The sequence below is a fragment of the Aquila chrysaetos genome, chromosome 15 (assembly GCF_900496995.4).
Source record: "Aquila chrysaetos chrysaetos chromosome 15, bAquChr1.4, whole genome shotgun sequence".
NCBI lineage: Eukaryota > Metazoa > Chordata > Aves > Accipitriformes > Accipitridae > Aquila > Aquila chrysaetos.
In genome coordinates, this window is record NC_044018.1 from 19845048 (window position 1) to 19871133 (window position 26086).

General features: G+C 38.1%; 1 protein-coding gene across 6 annotated transcripts in view; it reads left to right on the forward strand.

Annotated features, from left to right (window-relative positions):
* EIPR1 (EARP complex and GARP complex interacting protein 1) overlaps positions 1-26086 on the forward strand; it is a 101780-nt gene that overhangs the window by 73241 nt on the left and 2453 nt on the right. Inside the window, exons 6-11 of one of the 6 annotated variants that reach the window (XM_030037429.2) lie at positions 4123-4259; positions 8188-8355; positions 9593-9760; positions 9846-9869; positions 21491-21710; positions 22929-23830. In XM_030037429.2, the coding sequence (XP_029893289.1) occupies positions 4123-4259; positions 8188-8355; positions 9593-9760; positions 9846-9869; positions 21491-21665 (672 nt within the window). In that variant the 3' untranslated portion in view covers positions 21666-21710; positions 22929-23830. Of the gene's footprint in view, positions 1-4122; positions 4260-8187; positions 8356-9592; positions 9761-9845; positions 9870-9970; positions 11357-21490; positions 23831-26086 lie in introns of those variants that run through there. The other 5 variants (XM_041128736.1, XM_030037428.2, XM_030037432.2 and 2 more) reach the window with 5 other exon arrangements.

A 26086-nucleotide genomic window follows, 5' to 3' on the forward strand; every position in this document is an offset into this window, starting at 1 on the left:
ATACCAGCTACTAGGAAGACAATTAACTCTATCCCAGCTGAAACCAGGACAGTCTGTTTGAGGGGAAACAACTGACCTCCCAAATCCATGACACAATTACTAATTTTTAGTCATTCTACCTTAGAATTAGTTCATACATTAACGAAAAAACAAAAAAAACCACACCCCCAAAAACCAAACTAAAGCCAATTTCTGCATATAAAAACTTATTTATTAGATGAAGATAGTGTAGTAAGGGAACAGAACTTAAATGTTTCCAGTTACCGTTTCATCCAGAAGTTTATAGAACTTTAGAACTGGTCCTCTAGCATTGTTTTTCACATGTTGTTAGAGGAGAAAAGTACAGCCTCCTCAGCCACCCTCAGAAGAGCAGTTGATAAATTCTGCGATTTGTCTGCTTCATGCTGCTCAGTTCTAAGAATGGTTATGCTGGTCCATACCCATATCCATCCAGCCCCAGTATTCTGCTTGAAACAGTGGCCGTGGCAGACTCCAAGGAAAAGTTCAGTGGAGCAAATGTATTGGATACTTTGCCCTTAACACTCAGTCAGTCTTCTACTTTTTTCAATCCAAGGATTTTTCTGAGCCGGTTGGGTTTGTCTGTTTAGTGTAACCCTCAATAGATCTTTCTTCCAAGTACTTTCCTGTTCTATTCTTGGACATAAGTAAGCTTTATGCATTCAAGTGTCTTTTGTCAAGGAGTCCATTGGGTGGAGAACCACTTTCTTTTGTTTACTGTTGAATCTGACTTATACAGGCTTCATTCAATGGCCCATAGGTTTTTTTTGGAAGAGAGCATGAACAATTAGTTCACTGTCTCCATGCTGCTTGTGGTTTTTCTAGATAATTTCTGTGCCCTCTAGGGGTTAATACATATTGGGGTTTGGGTTTTTTTAAGGATACTGCCTATCCTTTCCTCTTTCCAAATCAGTCCTTATGAGATGAAGATTTGAAGCAGAAAAAGATGCATCTCAGTCCTTACTGATGTGTGATTAAAACGTCAATTACTACAACTTATTTTTATTTGAATACACAGAAGTCAGTCCTTCAAAGCTAGGATAGACTTTTTCATATCCAGATACTTTGCTTTTGTAAAAACCCTTCCCTCACTGAGGATAATATACACAGTTCTATTCCGATCATGTTATGTTGCTTAATTTTTTTCAGAACGGTCCATTTTTATTTCAAATCATTGCTCTCGTGCAATTGTAGTATAATACCATACTGCCCTTTTATTATTGTTCTTATGTTACCAGCTTTAGGCACTGATCCACTTAAGCACTTAAGAACAGTATTAAATCCATCTATATTCTGATAACTATTTTACATGGTTCAAGATTTCATTTTGTCCAGACTTTTTTCTAAAGTCAGTGTGTGATTCTTGCACAATGCAAGAACAATAGCTAATTCTGTTATCTAAAAGTAGACATCTGATCCTACTTGCTTCCCTTGTTTTTTTTCTTACTGTAAGTCACATTTTGTCCTTATAAAATATTATGATGAATTGTTTTCCTTCAGTATCCAGTGAGGGTCTCAGAGCTGCATGTCTTCATCTTCTGGGCAGCACAAATCCAAATCCTCATGTGAGATTAATGCCTAAAATATACCTTTGTCATGTTTTCCTTTCCTTCTGTAGGCAACTTTTCTGCCTTTAAAGAAGCAGAGGGAAGAGTTCAAGATAAAAAGAAAGCTTGCTTACCTGTCTGTATATTTACTTATGAATTAAAACTAAAGCTAAGGTTTTTTTGAACCTGCATTTGTGATTCCAAACTACTAGCTTTGTTTCCTTCAAGCTCATCTCTTGGATTTCCAAGAAGGAGACTTGCAGACTTCCTTCTGCTACATAAGGATTCCTTCTTATGTATGAAAATTTCCTTCCCTTACCTCTTAGCTGTCATTTGAATCCATGTAGTTCCTTTCCAGCTCATAGAAGACATGCAGAAGAACATTGAACAAAAGCTTACTCAGTAACTTCTGGGATTTCATTTTATTAACAGAAGTTTACTATGAGTTGATTGGGAACTTGGCTGTATTCATAGTTGGTAATCCATAGGAGGAAAGATGTAATTTAATTTCTGCAAGTACTTAAGAATTGCTTGGAAAAGCAAGGATGACTTGGCCAATCTAACATGTATGTGATTTTTTTCATATATGTTGTTAAGAAATAGTGCAGGATGCGTGTGCTGGCTTCACCCCTAAACTTCTGGCTGAAAAGAAAAAAAATTTCATCTTTTGATAACAGTTTACATGAGAAAAGTTGAAATGGAGACTTTAAAAAAATAAAATATGGCTGGAATGCTGGAGAAAGTATTGTCTACTGCTGACAAAGACCTTCTGCCCTAAGTCATATTTTGGATATGTGATGCTTTCTGTCTCAAAAACAGATTTTTGAAATACCTGATAAAAGATGCTCTTGTTGTTAGTACTATCTCACTTTAACATTTGCTTCCCTCCTCTCCCCCCAGCCTGAGCTTTGTGTGGCCAAGAGTGCTTACTAAAGAAAATTAGTTTAATTTTTTAAATGACCCACTCTAACTCTGCATAATCTCTTATGCCTGGAATCTAGTATGTGTCAAAAAATAAACAGTGCACTTTATTATCCTGCGTCTGGTGTCCTGTGCAGTATTTTTTTTTTTTATATTAATAACCTGCAAGTTGTAAAAAGGTTTTCAGACAGTATTTGTACTTGAAGAGGAATGGTGCTAGAGCAGTAGATTTGACCACAGCATTATGTCACTTATGAACACAGGAGTGATACATGATCCTGCAAGCTGGGAATTCTACATTCTTAAAAAACAAACAAACAAACAAAAAACCCAAACCCAAAAACAACTGCAAAATGTTTGGAAGACAACACATCTTAGGTAGCATAGACTTCAGTGATAGAAGAGTTGTGATTTCTAGAATGCTAAATAAATATGATATTCTGGGTAAAACTGTAATAGTAAAAAGTTAGCAATATACAGAAATGGACATTGGTACCATATACAAATAGATTTAAGCAGTCTTGTATTGCCAGCGTATTTTTCTGTTGATGTCAGTTAAAGTTAATGTAAGCAGTATGTATGTTTTAGCCTTTTTCATCCATCAAAGTGTAATATTTCTGCTGAGAAAACTTCTATGTAATAGAATATTTATGATGTGTTAGGATTTAGGTAAAGGAGAAAAGTGATCCAACAAGATCCAGCACAGTAATCTGCTTTTGTGAAATACTTAATGAAACATTTGGAAATATGAACATAATGTGAAAGGTAACCAAATAAGTCTGCTGTCTGCCTAGCCTCTTGAAATTTGTATAAATTTTATATCTGATTAAAATGCAAGTATTTTGGTTTTTATCCCCACCCCCCTTTAGATATTAAACAATCAGTTTCAGTAAGCGATTAGAAGTCAAAGTAATTTGCAGTGTTTGCAGCTTCATTTTTCCCCACATTCACATGGAATTGGAGGATAACTTGCTGTACAACTTCAAAGGGAAAGTTGATTGCTTTGTACCTTTTCATTAACTGTAGAGATGCAGAGCTGTCTGCTCAATGACATGCAAGCCTGGTTTTGGAACTGAAACCTTTAATTCTCACAGATTGTAGATTTGTGATCTAGTACCCACTGTTATTTTCATAGGCGTGTATGTGATGACATGGGCACCTGGGCCTTGATTTTTTTTATTTTTAAAAGCTGCTATACGTTTATTGAAGAGTCTTTGACACTGTTCCTACAGATAAAATTTGGCATTTTGACATGGAAAAACAGTCTTGTAAGACTGTTCATGAAACTACATGCATGTGTTTATTTGTCTGAGGCAGCTACAGATTTGTGCAATGTGCCCTTATTGTCTATCTACTGTTTCAACAAATGATCTGAAGTTGTTTATTTTAGTTTATAAAGTAGTACAGTACTTTCTATATTTGTGGATACGTTACACTGCATAAGCCTTTGTAAAAATTACTTTGTGAGATACAAAATCAGCCCTAGCTTTTAATTTTTTCCATTTTTTATCCTAGGATTTTCATAGTCTGTTACACTTGGAACAATAGGCTATTGTGCAGTTTTTGTCTTCAGTGGAACTAATTTCATTTTAGCGTTACATTTAGAAACATTGCCAGCTTTGTTTCATTATTTTAGCTCTCTAGTTCTACAGCCTTGGAAGGAAAAGGACAATTAAAATTTACTTCTGGAAGATGGAGTCCACACCATAATTGTACACAGATTGCAACAGCCAATGACACCACTGTTCGAGGATGGGATACACGAAGCATGAGGTAATGAGAAATTGCAGTCTTGTTCTCTAGAAAATACAGTCTCCTTTGAAAATAGATTTTTTTCATTGCTCCTAACGTAATTTTTTTTTTTTTTTTAATATTAGAAATGTGGCAAAGCTATCACTTATAAAAGGAATGGTTGGGCTTGCATAGCTGATATATTTACAATTTAGTAAAGGGTTTTCTCTGGTTTTCCCCCCTCAGCTTTAATTCTAACTTGTATGTTGAGTTTTACTGAACTATGTACTAGTCTTAAGATGATTTGCTCAATATATAGGCATTACCTGAATGAAGCTGTTCTGTAATTCAACCTGAAAGTGTTTTAACAGCAGTCCTGACTATGCTATGAACTGTCTTCATAGCATACTATTTAAAGGTAACTTTAATCTCTGAAGGTAGCTCACAGGTTAAGTTCACTCTTTACTTTTCTGATTTTAACAAAAAGTATACTATAGTATATTATATTAAAGATTGTAGCATGCTGGTTATATGAAACTACTGAATCTATCAAAATCATAACCAAATCAATTAAAGCTTTGAATATACCTAATAAGGTGTTTTCCCCCCTGCTCAGCTGTGATTTTGATAAGCAAAGGAGTAATGTTGTGCACATCTGTTGCCATGACTACTAAAGCCTGTGCAAGCTTTTTTAAGATACGCTTTATCCCCTTAGCACATAGTAATTTATCACTAAACCGAGAAGACTGATGTCTTGTAATAACTTTTGTTGCCTTAAAGGGGGATGACTTTAAATTTAGTTCTGTGGTTCCTGCCAGCTCAGGGGTGTAGCAATAAATCCCCGTGTTTGCCAGCCTTGGGTGTTTTTGCTGAAAAGGTTTATTTAATTTAAGGAACAAAAGCTAAAAATACAAATATAGTAATTAAAAGTCACTTCCTGTACATTTGTCATCAGGTTTGGAAGTCCTGTTCTTTGCCTTGTAAAAGGATATATAGAAATCTAACTTCATATATATATATGTGTATGCTTTCATTTATGAAGACTCTTTTAAATGAAGTGTACAAGAGAGGAAAGAAAGGTCAAAGGAGAAAGGGTGGGTTTTTAAGTTGCCTTTTTGTGATGTTTTTGTAATCATCCTATTTTTAATATATAGCATGCAGACCTTAAGATTAAAGCCTGTGTTTCTGAGCAGAAAATGTTAAATATTGTGAAGTCTGCTACATGCTCTGTCTCATTAGAAAAAGCATCTCTGTCTTGCATTAAATGAATACTCTGAGTAACTTTTATGAAAGATAGATAGTCCAGATATTAACAAGATTCTCAATGAAAGCGTAGCTTGGTCAACAAAAGCAAACCCCACAATTCTAATTACTTTAAGTGAAGCTCAGGTTAGATAGTCCTTGAACCAATTTACGAGTACTAGGCTATGCCAAAGAGCTGTTTGCAGTGTACTTGAAAAATATGTGCAAGACTAAGTCTCATCTGCAATTACACTGTAATATGTCTAGAATGATGTGAATATTTGATAATGACTAGTTAGGCTAGAAGTAGGAGTTTAAAGTCAGGGCAGTATAAAATGTGGCAGTATAAAAAGCAAAAAATGAGGAGGGGTAGGGAATCAAGGACAGAAAACTGCTATACCGGCAAAGAATAAGAGAGGAGAGATACTACAGAAGTAGCTAGAAATAGCCGCTTCCACATAGTGCGATTATGATAGCTGTAAGATAGAGGGAGTAAATTATTTTGGACATAGCAAACAAAGAAGGGGAGGAAAAAAAGAGGTTGGTGGGAAGACTCCTAGACTAGACTGGTCTTAATCCTAGACTAGCAGTCTTAATCAGAGAAAAGCTTGTGAAGCAGAGGAGACAGACACTAGGCTGAATGGATTTAAAGAGAGAATTGTATCAGGAAAATTCAGACCCCAAGAATATATTAAAAAAAATACGAAAGAAGAATATGAGAAGGTGGAGCCAGTAGCTGGAGAAAAAGTTCGTGTGGTCTGGCCTTAATTTATGATATGAGTGGGAAATTCAGTGTAGGTGTTATTGCTGTAGGTAGCATGATAGAGTGAAAGAAAAGAATATTCACGTTTGGGAAGTGTATTGGCTTTGTGTGGCAAGGTTTTGGTAGTGGGAGGGTTACAGGGGTGGATTCTGTGAGAAGCTGCTCGAAGCTTCCCCCATGTCCGACAGAGCCAATACCAGCCGGCTCTAAGACGGACCTGCCGCCGGCCAAGGCCGAGCCCATCAGTGACGGTGGTCGTGCCCATTTCCCATCCCCCTGTGCTGCTGGAGGGGGTAGGCAGAGAATCTGGGAGTGGATTTGAGCTGGGGAGGAAGGGAGGGGTGGAGGGAAGGTGTTTTGAGATTTGGTTTTATTTCTCATTACCCTACTCTGGTTGATTGGCAATAAATTGAGTTAATTTTCCACAAGCTGAGCCTGTTTTGCCCATGATGGTAATTGGTGAGTGATCTCTCCTGTCCTTATCTTGACCCACAAGCCCTTTGTTATATTTTTTTTTTTTTTCTCTCCCCTGTCCAGCTGAGGAGGGGGCAGTGATAGAATGGCTTTGGTGGGCACCTGGCATCCAGCCAGGGTCAACCCACCGCAGGAAGGAAAGGGATCAAGTGGTCAGAATGGTAGTTAAGTTGGGATAAAGACTTTCATGGTAAGCACTGCTGAGTATACAGTGGACAGTGGTATTTCTTTTTAAGCCTTTACACACATTTCCATGAGCAATGCAAGAAGTGCAAGAAAGAAGTGAAAGGTGCAATAAAGGAGGAAAAAAGTGTTTTATTGCTGCAAGCATGTTTGAGATTTAAAAATTTTCCCATAAAAATGTTTCAAGAAATTAAGAGGAAATGTTGAATTCAGCTCCCAGAATATCTGGTAGAAAAGGCATACCTCAGTGATATCCTTAATCTCTGAAACTGAGAAGAGTATTGACCTTGGATATCTAAGTAATATCTTCTATCCCGAGTGACTGCCATAGCTGTCAGGATAGGGCTTAGTATAGGCCTGGTATACTTTGAATCTCTCCTTATGGAGCTACTTTGCTTTGTATTAGTAGTTAGGTATTAACAGCAAGAGACTTCTCTATCTGGTCTTGACAGGAGACCATATGTACAGCGCAAGAAATACAAAGTTTTGGTCAGTCTATGTTTTCTGAAGAGAAACATCTTTCATTTTAAGAAAGAAAAAAGCTTACAAAGTGTTGACAAGTTCTGGTGAAGGTTGTAGGAGACTGTCAAATCTCAGCAGAGCTTTGGTAGATGGTGGCTTTGACAAAACTGGTAATGCAATAGTGGAAACAAAACAAAATCCAAGTTTAAGAGGCGAGGTAGGGAGACAAACTGATGGAACATGATGTTTTGAATAAGGATGCTAGGTTGTTAGCAGTACTACAAATGCTTTCTGATGCGGTCCAGATGGTTGAGTATGCACATGGCTTGAGTAGTTTAAGGGCCATAGGTAAATTAATGATAAATGACAGAGCTCAAAAAGGTTAAGTTCAAAATAGTGCAATAATAAAAAACTGTTGTTCATATGTGTTGCATCCCTTGCATCTCAGCTTTTCATGTAGGGAGAACTAGATGTCATAAATACAGAATTAATATAATTACTTTGGGGTGGAGAAGCTCTTATCTGAAAATATTGTGGTTTAGTAGCAGACATTTCATAACAGTTGTTAGGGAGCTGTGCTAGAATCATCTGGAACAACTGTTTCCTTTTAGCTCCAGACGATCCTAATGCAAACAAGGAAAGAGCAAAGCTTCAATGCAAGCTGAGAAATCTATACAAGTCACTGTTGTTAACAGCTGGGATTTCCCGAAACTATGTACCAGAGATGGGAACTCTAGGTCTGCGGGTGCTAAGGGGATTATGCAAGTTTCCAGGGAAACAGATTCCTGTCAGTGGAGTGCAGTTAGCTTTTTATAGACCATTTAATTTTTTTAATGTGTTTTACAGACAGATATATTGCATAGAAAATGCACACGGACAGCTGGTACGAGACCTAGACTTTAATCCCAATAAACAGTACTACCTGGCTAGCTGTGGAGATGACTGCAAGGTGAAATTCTGGGACACAAGAAATGTCACTGAACCAGTGAAGACACTAGAGGAGCATTCCCACTGGTAGAACAAATTATCTGCATGCTGTTTTGTGGGTGGATGGCTTATGTAATTTATTCAGCTAATTATTTTACTGTTTAGGAACAATGCAAACTAACTATGTTTGTGCTATTGTGAATAATCATTTTTCTGCACAGAGGAAGGGTTTCAATGTGTGAATGTTCCTTGTGTGATTGTAAATTAAGAGTTTAGACAATGTTAGTCTAATTGGCAAGAAACTGTCGTTAACGTTGTTGGGAGATAGGGTACACCTTTGAGAAGCACAGCACAGAACTTGGCTTGTAGGGGCCAGCTGGGACACAGGTGTGCCTGCTCAAATTGAGCCTGATCTGTTGCACCTGATGTGCAGAAAAGCAGCTGCCATCTATCCTTCTGTTGTGGAATGGTTGAAATGCTCAATAATTCAGCCACACTTTTTTTCATGCTCTTCACAGCCCTTAAGCCAGAATATGCAAGAGTCATTTTATTCTCTGAGGTAATATTTAGAGCCTGTATCTACTGCTCTGGCCTGTAGCTGGAGCAAGGAGAGAATCTTGTCTGATGTTTGCAGACTTCAGTGGTTAAGAAAAGATGAGCAGTTCATATTTTACAAAATTTGGGTTGGAGAAATTCTTGCAAAATAAATCTGGACCCTGAAGCTACTTTGAGGGGAATGAAGATGTGAATTAACAGAAGAAGCATTCATACTTTTTTTCCAGAAGATTAAAAGAAAAAGAATAAAACAAGAACCATAAGACATTTGGTATTAACTTGATATGTAAAATGTTAAAATTGAAGAGAAATATAATCCTACTTTTGTTTTAGAGTCTATTTTAAACTTTACTGTAAGAATGTTGTGAGATTTTGTTTAACAGGGTATTTCTAATCCATATTTTGCTCTGGGCAAATTTTTATATTTAGAACTTAAATATTTATCTGACTTACTAAACAATGAATTGGCATGTACCCTCAAGGAATGATACCACTGAATGGTGTGTTTTGTTCTTTGGTTTTTGGGGTTTTTTTTTAAACTTATTTGTTGAGTTTTAAAGACACCTCAGAAAACAGATCACGTGGAAGCTTAAAAGCCATATGAAGATGGCAAAAAACAGTCTTTGGAGTGAGGCACATCACTTCTATGCATACTTACAATATTTAAGTCAAAGATCAGTTTTTAGTGCTGTTTTAAAAAAAAAAAATCCTTTAACATTGATGCAGTACCTGCCAAGAGTAGCCTTTTCTTTCTGATTTCATTTTTTAGGGTCTGGAATGTCAGATACAATCATTCTCATGATCAGCTGATCCTTACAGGAAGCAGTGACAGCAGAGTTATTCTGTCTAATATGGTATCAATTTCTTCTGAACCATTTGGGCATATGGTAGATGATGACGAACTAAGTGACCAAGAGGACCAGCATCAAGAAGAGAAGTATGAAGTTTCCTGAGTTTTATGCAGATGCTTATAGTTGGTCTTTTCATTGTAATGGTTAACATGCTATTTTTTTGCTGACTAGGATTTTTGTATACCGGCCTTTCTGGTAAGTAGTTCTAATTCCTACTTCGTTCTTCTTTTACTCAGTCTTGGGTGGAATACACACTTTAAATCTGATTGGCACGGTCATAATATGTTCACTGGTAGGAAGGGGATGGTGATGCTGATGACCAGTCCTGAAGTCCACTGGATCAGTGAAAAGATTCACTTTAAGGGAGCTCTGGATCAAGTCAAGCACATACAGTAATCTGGGTTAAGTGAGAGCTGAAAAATCTGCTTTTTGCATTTTCTGTGTATGTGTTCTAACATTTAGGAAATGTTACCAGTCTAATGGTGAGCTTCTGCGCAGGCAGAAAAAAGAAGTATAAATGCAATAACTTTTGTGCATTTCACTCTTAATATTGCTGACTGCTCTAGAAACCAGTAACTCATCAGACCTTACTTCAAGCAAAACAGAAGTTTGGGGTTTTTTGACAATCTTCTTGGTAGAGAATAATGCATGTTATTGCAAGCATTTGTAAACAGCACCCGCTTGGGTGTGTGAGAAATCACGTATTTTGCATGTGAATTTTGGAGAGATGGGGTTTTTAGTAAATTGTTAATTGAAATGCTGAAATAATCATTTCTTTATCCTCCATTTTTGTCTGCTTTCAACTTTTTCATTGTGCAATATATGATGCTTGTTTTGCTCTCTGTACTTCTTTATGAATATATATATCTATATAGGGAGTTCTGTGGATCTAGTGTGGGCTGAGGCTTTCTAATTTTGTGACTAGCTTACATGGTGATCTTCAGCAAACTTTCTTTACAAAGTGAAGATAATGATACTGAAACTCATGTAAAATATTTTGAGACCAACAGGATTTAGTCTATATTTTTCTATTCAACTCTCAATATCTATGTTCCTCATGTCTGTACTGAGCAGTTGTTTTGTTACTTCTGTTAATTTATTTTAATATGCAAAGCTGTCTGCAGAGAAATAGATTACCTCCTGAACTATCTTTTTAAATGAAGAATAGTCAGATGGGATGAGGAACAAGGAAATTACAAAAAAGATCCCCCAGTTGCTCAGCTGTGTTTGCTAGAAGTTTCAGTTAAAATTCTAAATAAAGTTTAGGTTACTTCTCTAGTTGCATTTTTAAGGTTGCTCTTGCACCTTTATTTTATGAATAAAGATGTAGTTTTGCTCTGAATAGTTTTGACATTTTGGCTTCACATAAAGGACTTGGAAACTATTTTTTTTTCAATCTTAAATAAGGAAGCTATCCCATATATAGAAATGGTTCATTTTAAATGTACAGGATGTCTCTGGAAGCAATAGGTGATGTAAGTGCCTGGAAAATCAAGGTGTATCAAATTAAGTACCTAGAAATTTGCTCACATCAACAGTACATACTTTCTAGAACATAACTAAACTACAGCATTTTAAATATGATATACCTTTTGGTTCCTTACCTTTGGCGGGGATTGCAATTTATTCTATTCTGGATGGAAGATAAATAGCGTTAATGGCAGTGAGAAAGAGACTTTTTTTTTTTTTTCTAATATGGTGGAAATGTGTTAATATAAACAAAATAACAAGTAAATAGTGTTCTGACAGAGGTTGTATAGTAGGGTATCTGGAGTTCTGAATTTCTGTTGATTGTAGACCGTGTAGGTTGCCTTATTAAAACAAAAGTGATTGTTTCTAGAATAGGAATTTTTGAAACCAAGAATATGCAAAGCAATACAACAAATATAACGCATCTTTTCCTTTGGCTATGGGATGGATGTAAACCACATCATGACTGACTTGTATAGTAATGATGTAGAGTAGACCCCTTGCCTGTTTCCAGAAGCTACAAGAGTATGAATACTGCATTTGCTTTTTAAATACATGTTTTTCAGCTGCTAATCTGTTCTCTATAAAACCTGGGAAAGCACATTAGCTTTTGTAACATTTGATTGGTACTGTAAGAGTCTTGTTTTGTGGGTTTTTTTGTCCCCCCTCCTTGTTATGAGTTGAGCTGGAAGGATGTTTGCAAGGTGCTCACCAGCCTTGAGCTGTTGCCAGCTGAATGTCTGTTTAGTTCTGAGCGCACTAATGAAGCAGGGCATAACAGCTGTTGGGAATACTACTTGTTAGTCAACCACTAGTGCCAAATATTTAGTCTTTAGTACTCGTTTCCCTCCTGGAGACCTCTTTGTAGAGTCTGTTCCACCATTCTATGGGTACTGTCTCTTGTGTAAAACAGGTTTTTATTGTACAGTTTGGTGTGGTGTGTGGGGGGGGGGTGTTTTGGTTTTTTGCTTGGGTATGTTCTAAACTTTCAAGACAGTGTTATATTCTCATGGGGTTCAATTTTATCCTGTTTTGGAGGGCATCTGATTTGCTATTAATTAGCACACAAATCTTGAAAAAGAAAATGTCCTTTCTGGGTGTACCTTGAAATACACCAGGAAGAGCAGGTGTCTGTACAACTAGTATCTCCAGCCAGTCACCTTCAGACTGAGTGACCAAATGTATCTGAAAAGAAGGTTGAAATATCAAGTAGAAAGAAGAAAAAAGGCTCTTTCCTCAGGGGCTACCTATTTTTCATGTTCTGAATAAAGTAACTTGTAAAAATATTTATTGGATTAAATATAAAAATGAAGAGTATGTACCAGTTGTATATTCAAAGTTTGTTTTGTTTTTTTTTTTCTACTTAGCAAATATCCCCATATTTTAAAAACGTTGAATTGTAATACCACTGTGCACAGCTAAGACTTCTGAGATCTTTAAGGCTTATGTTAATTTTTAATATATTTTGTAGTAAACTTTCTAATTTTTATTGTATTGTTTGGCTAAAGACAGAAGCAAGTAATATGTCAGTTTAACACTTCATTGTTCAGCCATGTAGAACAATGCATGAATCTACCCACTCGTTTATTCTTGCCAGATTTTCTGTAGTAACTGCCTACTTTTTAAGGTTTGCAACTGCAAAATAATTATTTGGAGGTAACTTTTTTCTTTTTAAGAAAAGAGTACAGGTTCACTGAGTAATGAATAGACAGCAATCCAAAAGTTGTTGTTCTGTTCTTACTAAGGAATTATTCTTTGAGGTTTCTCCTTTGGGTGGTTGTCCATGTATGTCTTGACATCTTGGAACTCTATGTGTTCCCATCTTGGAGACCAGAACATGCTTACATAAGCAATAAAACTAGAACTATTGCATGAGGATCTGTCACTTGTTGCAATCGAGTGACCTTTAGTTCCTCTTAACTGCTGATTCAGATCAGAGCAACTAGTTTGCTGTCTCTTCCCTACTTTTAAACTGCTATTGTTGTTTCTCTCATCAATCATAAAAACATTAAGAGCAGCCTCCCCGTTTCATATCAAAGGTCTCCCTAGCCTGTATCATGTCTCTTGATAGTGGCCAAGAGGAAAGATTATAAAAACAGGAAAAGGAGATGATACCTCCCCTGGGTGTGGTTCTAGCCCCTGACTATTTGCAGATCGGGGACCTTTACTGCCTTCTGAATCATCTTTGGAGACTTCTGATTCTTCCCTTTAGGATTTTCTTTTGCCATCAGCCGTATTCTTGAGTTTCTCTTCTCACTAACAGTGGCTTTTGTTTGTTCCAAAACATGCTAGCTCTGCATGCACTGCCTTTGTGAAATGTGTCTAGGAGAAATATGCCAACTGCGTTTGTTCTCTTGCACTGAATAAGGAAAAGCATCAGTGCTTTCTGTCTGGGAAGCCCAAAGCCTCTGTCGAAAGTAGGTGGTCTAAAAAGAGGATTGAGCTGTCCGCAGAGAGGTGTTATAGGCATGTGGCCAGCGGAGAGCTATGGTGTATTCTGGTCAAGTCCCTAGTCTGGGTAATTTAAAGCACAATTCAAATACGGAAAAAAATTAGCTGAGAAATGGGGAATGAAATGCTGTACTCCTAGCTTAATTTCTAGCACCTTGATCCAGAGGTATAAAAAAGCGTACAAAACAAATGAAAACAGAACAGATGAGGTGAGTAGTTGGGGCGCATTTAGCTTTCATCCCCAAGACAAAGCTCGTGCACCTGGATAAGAATATAGGGAGTGCTTTTCAATGTCTCAGTTTGAACAAAACATTGAAAACGTGGGGTCATTCCACATCTATGGATGCAACTGATTAAGGCGGGCTTCTCCTTGTCCTCTCTTTCTTTAGTGGCTTTGCACTCTGGTGTTGCAAGGAATTCCTCTCTGCGACACTGAACTTGCCATGATTCCAAAGCTCCTAAAAGTGTCTGTCAGTTCCCTTCTAGACATCTGCAGAGCACTGTCTTCCTCCAAAGGGAGGTGGTGACTGTCCTGCATCCTTTCTTCGTTCTTTGGTCATCCAAAGTCCTTATGTAAGTGAGTCTATATTTTGTTGTATTAAACTAGTCTGGCAGTCATTTTAATTCTACATTGCTATTTCTAACAATAAACAAAACCTACTAGGTTCTTGCAGTTTAGTGTGACCATCTTTACTCACCAATCAGGATTCCTTTTCTTTAGTTATTGGAATATATTTATGTGGTGGGTTGACCCTGGCTGGATGCCAGGTGCCCACCAAAGCCATTCTATCACTGCCCCCTCCTCAGCTGGACAGGGGAGAGAAAAAAAAATATAACAAAGGGCTTGTGGGTCAAGATAAGGACAGGAGAGATCACTCACCAATTACCATCATGGGCAAAACAGGCTCAGTTTGTGGAAAATTAACTCAATTTATTACCAATCAACCAGAGTAGGGTAATGAGAAATAAAACCAAATCTCAAAACACCTTCCCTCCACCCCTCCCTTCCTCCCCAGCTCAAATCCACTCCCAGATTCTCTGCCTACCCCCTCCAGCAGCACAGGGGGATGGGAAATGGGGTTTATGGTCAGTTCATCACGCATTATTTCTGCCGCTTCATCCTCTTCAGGGGCAGGACTCCTCACTCTTCCCCTGCTCCAGTGTGGGGTCCCTCCCACGGGAGACAGTCCTTCATGAACTTCTCCAACGTGGGTCCTTCCCACAGGCTGCAGTTCTTCACGAACTGCTCCAGCGTGGGTCCCTTCCCCAGGCTGCAGTCCTTCAGGCACAGACTGCTCCAGCGTGGGTCCCCCGTGGGGTCACAAGTCCTGCCAGAAAACCTGCTCCAGCGTGGGCTCCTCTCTCCAGGGGGCCACAGGTCCTGCCAGGAGCCTGCTCCAGCGCGGGCTTCCCACAGGGTCACAGCCTCCTTTGGGCATCCACCTGCTCCGGTGTGGGGTCCTCCCCGGGCTGCAGGTGGAGATCTGCTCCCCCGTGGACCTCCCTGGGCTGCAGGGGGACAGCCTGCCTCACCATGGTCTTCCCCACGGGCTGCAGGGGAATCTCTGCCTCGGCGCCTGGAGCATCTCCTCCCCTCCTTCTGCACTGACCTGGGGGTCTGCAGGGTTGGTTCTCTCACATACTCTCACTCCTCTCTCTGGCTGCAGTTTCTGTGTCTGTCCCGCAACTTTTTTTTCTTCTTAAAAATGTTATCCCAGAGGCACTACCACTATTGCTGATGGGCTTGGCCTTGGCCGGCGGCGGGTCTGTTTTAGAGCCAGCTGGTATTGGCTCTGTTGGACATGGGGGAAGCCTCCAACAGCTTCTTACAGAAGCCACCCCTGTAACCACCCAACTACCAAAACCTTGCCACGCAAAGCTGATACAATTTATTTGCCTTATAGGTTTGAATTTTAAACTCTGTAGGTCTGTGTTTGGTATGCTGATGATATGCAGCATGGGAAGGCCATTCGCTACCTTAGGAGCACCAACAAGGTACATTCTGCATGTACAGCAGTGTTTTCATTCTTCATGACTTCCATGGCCAGAACTTCGTGACAAGGCTGAATGGATAATGGAGGACTTGCTTTTTAAGAGAAAATGCCTTTTCTGTATCCATACCAATGAAAAGATTTATATGGTCAATAGCATTTTGAGCTTATACATCAGTCCTGAAAAGGAAGCCGTCCTTAAACTTTAATTTTGCAGAATGAGCTACCAGATCCCGTAGCTCTCTTTGTGGTTTACAGGCTTAAGATGTCTGCTGTGTTTTCACTGGCAGAACTGATTACTAAGGTCAGTATGCTGCCTTCTCCCTTATGCTACATTTTTTGACAATATATTCTAAGCTTATCCTTATCTTTGTTATCTGTTGAAGACTGTACCAGAAATTCACATTAAGAAATACATTTGTAGTGTGTTTCCTGAAGTCTGATGTTTCCATCTTTTTCACCATAGATGTTAGCCACACTGTCCTTTGATACAAACAGAACAAAATCTAACACAAGCACTTCTCACCATTTTGCATTTAAAGCTGAGACATGTAAAGGATTGGTCCTTCCAGTACAGAGTATCTCATTGAGTATCTCATTGAGATAGTGAAGTTTTTAATGAGATTTTAAGTGTAGGAACCTCTTCAGCAATCAGAACGGACCAGAGAGAAAATGGTGGGTGGCCTCTCTGTAGAAAGAGATTCCTTCAAAATTCCATCTAAAGGAGGTGTGGTGTTTTCTACCTTTTGTGATAGAAACGTAGTTTGGAGCCTTTTGAATAGTAAATGATGTGGTTTCATGATAATACATATGAACTGTGTGATGTAACATAACACCTTTGTATACACACCAGTGACTTCAGGAGAATGAATTGTCAGCATTGATACTTTAAAAAGTATTTGCCAAATGTTCATGATAAGGCAGGCTTTCAGGGTATTTTCACGCAGCTGCCAATAGTATTAATCTTGATGATATTTTGCTTGTGGTATTTATGTCTCGGAGCAATCTAGAAGTCATGGGATTATGCTATGGAATCAATGAAGAGACTCAATTAATTAAAACAGCTTAAATAGTTCCTGTCTTGGGGAATGCGAGTATTCAGGACTTGGTTGGATATGTAAGAAGCTGGGCCAAATCTAGTGCAGCAGCACTTTCCAATTCTTAGACTATTTTGCTTCAGAAATGTGTGGTTTTTTCCATACTATTTATTTCTTTAACCCTTATCAGGAGATATACCTTCTTTAATTAATTTTGTGTATTAATACAACATGTTTCATAGATGTCCTAAAATATGCATTTCCTGTTTTTAAAGATAGCATTTCCTGTAGAAGCAGTTCAGAAGGCTGGGTGGTTTTTTGGTTTTTTTTTTGGGGGGGGGGGGGGGGGGGGGGGGGAAGGTAATGGTTACAATAGTACAAATGGCCAATTATTATATATAAAAATTCTGGTCCAGTATAAACATCCTTGAATTCTGTTTTCCTTAAGAGAGTGAAAGAGGAAGTAGTGTGTTGTCTAGGCTTACCAGAAACAAAACCTTACAGCTGCTAAGTTTTCTCCTGCAGTTAAAGGGAAAGGTCATCCACAGGGCTTATTCTGGAATCCAGTGACATGCTTTTCAGGATTCATATTGGACACTGCAGTACATGTTGCTGCTCTGTTGAATCACATCTATTTCATAATAATTTTTAGATTAAAGAGGATTTAATTTTGGCTGTGATAAGGAATTAATGATTTTTGGTGACTCTGAAAAACATATTTTATTGAACATTGTGGTGACAATACAGAATTGCAAGCACTGAAAACTTAAGTGGTTGTTAGCATGAGAAGTAATTGGAAATAACAGCTCTCTACATGAAAACAATTATCCAAGGCTTAACAGGCTTCTCTCTCAAGTCTGTAACACAATTAACCTCAAAGTTATCTAGTAAAATGAAAGCTCTTCTCCTTTCATAGGAGAGGCTGGTAGGGGTCGTGCTATGTCAATAACACTAAAAAGAGAAAGCAGTCCAGTTTCAGCTCTGTGTGGCACAGGTCTTAAATTTATGCAGGATGTAGGTAGAGATTACACGTTTCTTACTATAAGTTCTTGATGACATAAGAGTTTGATGCCTTGTCAGTTGGTGCAATGCAAGAACCTATATAAGGAGAGAAAAAGGTATTTTAATCTGGCCAGAAAAAGTCCTTAAAATAGTACAGGAAAATGAGAAACTAAAGTAACTTTTTAAGGGGCAGGGAGATTTAGGACTAGAAAGAAAATATCTTCCTAAGCTTGCCAGGCATAACAAGTGATTACCAAGTGTGCTTATCAAATATAGTCTAGTCAGACTGCTCTATCAGGGACCAACAGGCCAAGAACCTGCACCTGTGGTACACTAAACTAGCTATAGCATAGCAACTACATTTTTACACCCATAACCTGCAGCTTTTATGTCAAAACAGAAATTTCTGTGTTTTGGCAACAACCTGGATTATGCTTATTTAAGTAGCATAGAAGAAAGTTTACTTCATGTCCACCTCTGTACAGGTATTCTTCCTGTTTCTGAACTTCTCTACCCGGGAAGAAATTTAAGGTCCTGAACTCTCCTCCCTGTTCCAAAACCTGCCAAAGATCTGCTGACTATCCCAGTATCCAGTCCATTTTGAATGTTTTCCCTCTTCTGTGTCCTGTGTTATGCATCTAATGTAAGAAGGCAGATAACCTGGGCATTGTCATCAGGAGTTGGTAACTATGAAATGGGAAGTTTCCGAGATAAGAATAATGCACATGAAAGTGTAGCAGTATTCTTTTAATCATTGCTACATTATGAATAGAGTATTAGAAAAAATACACTCGTCAGTGCTATGACATATTAGGTTCTGAAATTACTTACTGTATGTTAAGGAGAAATAAAATTGTAGCAACTGATAAAAACAGAAGTATAATTAAAATATCTAAATAGAAGAAACATCTTAAGATAAATACAAGTTGTTTTGTACGTGTTCCAGTAGTATGTGCTGTGACCAAAATAATCTTTTTTTTTGTAGGCTCTGTTTATATATGTGTGTATATATATATATATTTAAAAGGTTTTGTTACCTTGTTTAAATAAATGTCAGTGTCATAGCTGTCAAGTCGATAACTTTTTGCATTAACCAAACTATATTAAATATCTGGGGAGGTAGGAGAGTCTGAGCTGATTCTTTAAAAATGTGTAAAAGCTGTGTAAAATCTTGTTGAGAGTAAATAGTTTGTTGTGGGACTCCGAACAATTCTAAGTATCCTAGATTCATATAGATTCAAAAATAGTATTCTCAGCATGTTTTGGATTACCAAAAAATTCATGCACATAGCCAAAATGCAGACAAATCTGAGGTGTTTTCTTGGAAGTTTATTGGCATGGGGTAAGGTGGTCTGTCTCCAAGAGATTCCTGTTGTGAGGGGGAAAAAAACCCACCACAACCAACCTTGCTCCTTTTGGTTTTTTAATTATTTGGAACAGTCTTTCACATTCATGAAATAAATTCTGCTCTTTATTCCAGTAGCAGAGTCCTTTGGGGCTCATTACCCATTACATAATCTAAAGGCTGATCTGTTTTCATTCATAGTGCCATAAGCATTCTCTACAAACAGTTTCTTTTGGATCTTCTGTATTATTCCTGAGACACATGTAATTCTGATATGACTTTTTTCCCATCCTGATTATCTTGTATAGTATCTAGCTCTTTTACATGAAGTGATCACTTCCATAAGGATTTTCTCAGATTCTCAGTAACTGTCTCAAGGCTATGCTATTCTTATGCTCAAGTAGTCTATACATAATATTTTCACAGATCTACGCTATTAGAAAAACAAACAAACAAAAAAAACCCCACTGAAAACTGAACTCATGTGGCCTGAAGAACCACATGGAATAGTATCCTTTCTTTTTCTGGGATGGCACAAAATTACTTTCATACCCAAGAAGTTCAGCGTATAGACAAAAATAAGACAGTTAAAAATTGTAGTTATAAATGGAAATGCCAAACAGAAGTTCATCTACAGGCTTCTTTCCTGAACACTCATTCCCCGATGACTTCTCTAAATTAAATTAGATGAACTGTGTTATTTAAATGAAACACTGGAACAACTCTGAGCATACAGAAAATAGTATAATCTAGAAGCTTATTTGTTCTTGTTTATCCAACCTCTGGTTAAGTGAGACTCCTGGTTAACTGAAAGTCGGTCGTGTCCCCTGACAGCCATGTGCACCGTGCATTACTCCCCTGCTTATCCGGAGAGACATCTGAAACCTTCAGAATAATGGAGTTGTGGGTAAGTGGGTGAGCACCGCACGAAGCACATTGCTGTCTGGGGACATGACCAACTTTCACTTAACCAGGCATGTCAGTTAACAGGAAGTTAGAAAAACACATTGCAGGAGATGAAGTGTCTGTGTGTTTGTGTGTTTATTAGCTCTCTGCTGTTAGATGGTTTGTATCAAAGTACATATTCAGGAGAACTGCAAAACAAGCCTGCTCTTTGCAATTAACCAGGGGCTGCGTGTTGTTTGTGCTGTGACCTTTTTTTGTTAGTTGACCTTAAATGTAGCATAACTAAATGATAAAAGTCCTTGAAACTAAGTATCTGAAGCTGTTCTGAAGTATCAGACTGCTTTTGGTTTATTCATTAAATTCAATTGAATTTTAATTGCGATGTTAGATTCACAGCTGGTTAGGCTGCCTAGGTGGAGCAGCGATATCCTGCAAGCGATTCAAATGTGATACCATATACGCTTTGTGATCGTAGAGACACATGCTTTCAGAGAGCAGCAGTAAAGGGCAAAGACTGCCAATAACAACACTTCATTTCTGTAGTAGCAGCATCTGTTTAAATGATTGAGTGGCATTCACAAGGCTCTTTGGCTTTGCTTTCTGTTAGGAGGATTGCAGCTGTAATACAAGGCTGTTTCTGGGAGGCAGGGGATGCTTCTGAAAGGCTGACTGATTCCTGTCAGACAGAGGTGATCCTCTGTGGGTGAAGGAGCTCTGAGGTCATCCTCTGAAAACTCACCTACCCTGTAGCTACAGAATAATGTGCTGTGGTTGTGTTCTGAGAGGAGGGACTGGCTCTGTGAGTGGAGGGAAGAAGGGCTGTTCTCAGCTAGCAGAGCACGATCAGTGACTCCTGGGTGGTTTGGACTTCAGAGAATTGCCTGAGTCTGTTCTTAAATATTTGCAATGCAAAAAAGAATCTGTCTGTCTCTCATGATGTAGGTGACCAGGAGCTTGGGTGTTGCAGTGAGAGGTGAGGTATATAATAATAGATGAGAATCTGGTGGTGTTATAACTCTAGGAATGGGAGACTAAAATTGAAGTGTTCAGAGTGGTGCCTCCATCTCCCTTCCATCGCTCCAGAGAGAATGGGTCGAGGATGGCAGCACAGGAAAGACTGTGACGTTAAGGACTGCAACTTCTCACCTGTCTACACACCTCTAATAAGTTTATGTATTATCTTAAGAATTCAGTTAACAAAGGGGGAAAGGAAGGGATGGAGCATGGCGAGAGAAAAGATATTGATAAAAATGCGTGTTTAAGTGCATTTAGATCATACACTGTAGTTTAACTTGCTTTAGAGAGAGAGATGCTTAGTGTAGGTTCTGAGAGACTGGGAAATGCACTCAAGTTGAGAATAAGAGGTACTTTGTCCCTCCAAATGGGGTCTTTAACATTGACTTGACTCTGCTGTGTTATCTAAAACATAGGTACATGCAGACATCTGGTATAAAATATTTCCTTAGAGCCTACTACTGCGTTCTTATACTTCAAATGGGAAGTTGTGTATCTAGATGTTAGTGACACTTAATATTGCCTTTTAAATCAAGTGTGTTCATAGATCCTTACAATTTTCTTCTTTTTTTTTTTTTTTTTTTTTTTTCCCAATTTTAGGATTAAAGAGCCCCTTCAGGACAGTGTAATAGCTACCTATGAAGAACATGAAGATAGCGTATATGCAGTTGAATGGTCCTCAGCAGACCCGTGGCTATTTGCCTCTCTAAGTTACGATGGGAGACTTGTTATTAACAGGGTTCCCAGAGCTCTTAAATATCACATACTGTTATAATTTGTTTGGATTATGGTGGAGCTGTTATCTTGATGTACACAATTGGTAGGTATTGTTTAGGGGTGTTTTTTTGAGAATCTATTTTTATTAAGTATGAATGTTAAATTTTTGTTAAGAATATCCGTACTAATATAGACAGTTTCAATCTGCCTTTTGTATTTGCCTTGAAGAACTGTTGCATTTTCTGAAGGCTGTACTAGTTAGATGATTTTCTTTTTTTTTTTTTTTTAAATTTTTTTTTGTTTGTTTGCTTGAGGGACTAATCACTTTGTGAATTATAAAGTTTCTGGAGATACTGGGTACTTCCCATACTATTGCTTTATTACTTCAGCTTTATGCAAATATAGTGGATTACAGAGGTGGTGTTATGCTGATATAAAACTGGGACAATGTAGGGTGCATGTAGCAGAAGTGATCTACTTGTATACAAGAATAATATTTTACCTTTTTGATATAAGCAGCCTTCTGCTCTTGGCTAGGGCCACATTCTGCTAACTACTCTGGTCATTATTCAATGTTTATGAATACAGTTGGGAATGGTCTTAAAAGGCTTTCTTAATTCAGTCTAATATTTTAAACACTTTTTCTCCCATCTTGTGTATCCTAAGAAGAGACGTTAATTGTGAAGGTGAAACCTTCAAAATACATTTTTCATTTAAGCCTTGTGGTAGCATCAACAAAGTACCATCCTGTAATTTGCAAACTAAATGCAATTTTGAGCTATGCGTTGTTATTGGAAACAATATTAGTCGTTACCGAAATCTCTTATATACTCATGGAATGTATTATCCCATGTTTATAGAACTTAGTTGTGCTGTAGTATATTTTGAGGGACTCTGGAGCTATGCTGTTGTTAACCTGAAAAATCTCTTTAATATTTGTGAGTAGTCTCTCTTTCTTATCCTTTTGGCTCTGTGCCATTCTGCAGTACGTTGACATGATGTAGCAGGCTTTCAGCTAAGCACAAAATATCCTTTGCTATATCCTACTGTTTGCAATACCTGACCTAGGCATTGGTGACTGTCTTGTTACAAATGCTGAGAACAGGCAGGTGCTGCCCTGTAGGACAATGCACAGAAAACTTGAAATGTCGATGGAAGGCATGGTGAAACATGCCTGTATGTGCTGACACCCCCCCTTTCCCCTTACATAGCTTGCATTAAGATGAAAATTCTGTTGCTTGTTCTTTGTGTACTCAGACTAACTGAAGCAGTAATTATTCCCTGTTGCCTTTTCATCCCTATTATTTCCCATTAACTTCAGAACCTGGGTATGTGCGACAGTGTTGGTTGTGGTAGCATTGTGTAAGACCGCTCTGAAGAAATGGCAATGAACATGGGATGGAAAAATCAATACCAGCCTCTTCCGCGATTCCTCTTGTTGCTATGGCAACTGTTGGTGTTAGTGTTGAGGGACAGCCTGCTGCTCACCTCTGCTTGTCCTTACCCACTCTTGGATTGAAACATGTCCAGATGTGATTCGTTGTGTATACACAGCTGCTTCTGTGAGAACATGCTTTGAGAGCATCACTGGCTGCTATAGGCCAAAACATCCAGAAAAGATGAAAGTTGAGTTCTATTCCTGGCTTTCTTAAAGAGCTTGTTTGGAAGAATTCATAGGAGTGAAGTAATCCAATTAAATCATCTGTACTGTTGTTTATATTTGTGTTACAATGCTGCCTGTCTGCTCCCAAATGAATGCTTCATTGGAAATTCTGATGGTCTGATTTTCTGCGTTAAGATTTTAAACTTGTACTATTTCAGATTGTCTCAATCTGTAATTAGGCATGAGCTATTCACCTATATACCATATGAAAAATTACATTTCCAAATCAGTAGTGCCTCCGTTGTCTGAATATCAAAATCCTTGGTTGGGCTGCAGCTTTATACGCGGAGCTTTCAATCTTCAGACGCAACCCTTGTCGAGTTCTACCCCCCTGCCACTTCCCCCCCCAAAAAACCCCCCACCAACCCAAACCTGCAGTATATATTTAGTATGCAGCAAAACTCTTTAAAACTTTCTTCACATTAGCAATAAAGGTCTAATGAAACTTTATTGTCTGTTAATGTATATGGCTTGCATTGTGAAGGTGACGGGAAATTACGTAACAGTATGTAGGATTTGATTTTTAACATGTAATAAAAGCAGGACAGATTTCAGACTAATTTTTATGTGGCTGTCTTTCCTTTAATGTTGTAAGGTTACACAAGCTGGAAAGCTCTGTAAACAAATAAGAAATGTTTTCTTTTGTTTTAGTTTTGTTGAATGTGTATATCACTTAATAGGGAAGAAGAGAGGGGATGAACACTGGGAAGGAAGGGAGTAGCAGGTCGAATTTGAATGAAACACATTACAGTAGAATCAAGAGAGCAGGAAGGGTCAAGTTTTAATCATTTTCAGCTGTCTGTAAAGTGGGATCTGAGCTACCTGTACAGCACTGGCAGCGATATGGAAATGACCTTCAGAAAAGGAAGGCTTTTGACAAGGTTTCATCCCAGGCTGTTAGAGAAAGCGAGCTGCTGTAGGATAAGAGGAGGGGTTCAAAGATGGTTAAATAACTGATTAAAAGATAGGAAACAGGAAGCAGGAATAAATCATCACATTTCATGGCAAAAAGAAATTACCAATGAAGTCTTGTAAGGATCTGTGCCTGGACCGGTGCTTCACAGTATACTCATGACCTTTTTGGAAAAAGGGCTGCATAGAAATATGGCATAGTTTGCAGATACTGTTCAGAGTAGTAAAGATGACTGAAGAATTATGGAAGGGCCTTACCTCACAGGGTGGCTGGGTGATAAAATGGTAGATGAAATTCAGTGCAGGAAATGTGAAGTAACAGATATGGGAGAAAACAGATGTTTTACATAACTACTGGGGACCACCGATATATGGCTATTACTTGGAAGTAAGATCTTAGGGTTTTCATAGATCTTTAAAAGCGTCAGCTTAATAGAGGTTAAAATTTTAATTAAAATGTTGGGAATTACTAGAAAGCAAATAGAGAAGAAAATAAAGAATCGTTAATCCATTAAATAATATATATTTATAAATCTATGGTGTAAGTGCATCTTGAATACTGTGTATAGTTCTGGTTTCTTCCATCTCAAACCAAATGTAGTAAAACTGGGAAAGATTTTAGAGGGTGGTGGTGACAGGAATGATGAATAGCATGCAACACCTGTATGGGGGTAACTAAATAGACTGAAAGGCAGATGGTTGAGAGGGAATGATAAAAGTCCATAAAATCACAAGTGGCAGAGGGAGAGCATGAATAGGGAGTGATTGTTCACTGTCTCTCCTGATAGCCGAACTAGAGGTTATTAAATGGAATCTGCATGTGGTGGCTCAAAGCATACAAAATGAGGTGGTCTCAACAGGCATGAAGGTGAGCTATGGCACTCCTCTTTAACACTCCCTTCCCTCCGCAAAAAACAACAACCAACACCCAAAGAAAAAAAAAAAAAAACTCATTAAAGTTTACATGACTTGAAAGAAACTGAACCAGTACTTGAAAGATGAATCCATTAAAGGCTGCTAAATATAAAGGCATCATCTCTGGCTTAGAAGATCCTTTTAAACCATGAATCACTGGACACTACAAAGAGTACTGGCAGAGAATCCCTGTGTGCTTGTCCAGTCCTTACCTCCCTGGACATGTGCTATTTGCCAGTAAAGGTAGAAAATGGAAGTTAAAAAAAAATAACTTACTCTCTAAAGCTTTGTCTGTAGTGCTGAGACAGCACGTTGCTCCTGCATGTTTCTATCTCAGAACTGTTTACTTTGGTCGTAAGTTGTGTTTTAGGGGATTTCAGAAAACACTCATGTCTCAGATGAATTTCTTACAGAATCCCAGTATTATTTCTGGAAACTATCTTGTTGCAAAACGCTTCTTGGCAGTAAGACTGTGGAGGCAAGCAGATTTCTGTACAGCAAGGAGTCCATCACTGCTTCGGAAATTCAAATCATGGTCTAACTGATCTCGCAGCACTGGGTTGTTTCAATGTCTTATAGAGAATGCTGTTTATACAGTCACGTATCAGCATTGGTAAGCATATAATTGTTGTTTTCAAACAAACACCTCTTAATGATTTTTTTTCTTTCTTTGCATACTGTGTCCAGGTAAGAAGCTTTAATAGGTCTTGGTTTTTAAGAAGTGAGTTATGGTATTCCTTAAATTGTCATGTTTTCAATGTTGCCATCTAAAAACTTGTTTTATTCCAGGTTTGGTGCTGAAAATCTTTTCTTTGTCACCAATTTAATATATGTCTCTGGTATGAAATTACAAAAATGCTTGAGACGTGGTATTTTTATTCCACAGAAAGTGAATTATTGAAGGAGAAAGGAATTTATAATATTTTTAAAAAGGTTTTGAGCATGATCTAAATGAAACTGACCAAAGTCAATACAAATCTTGGCCATGT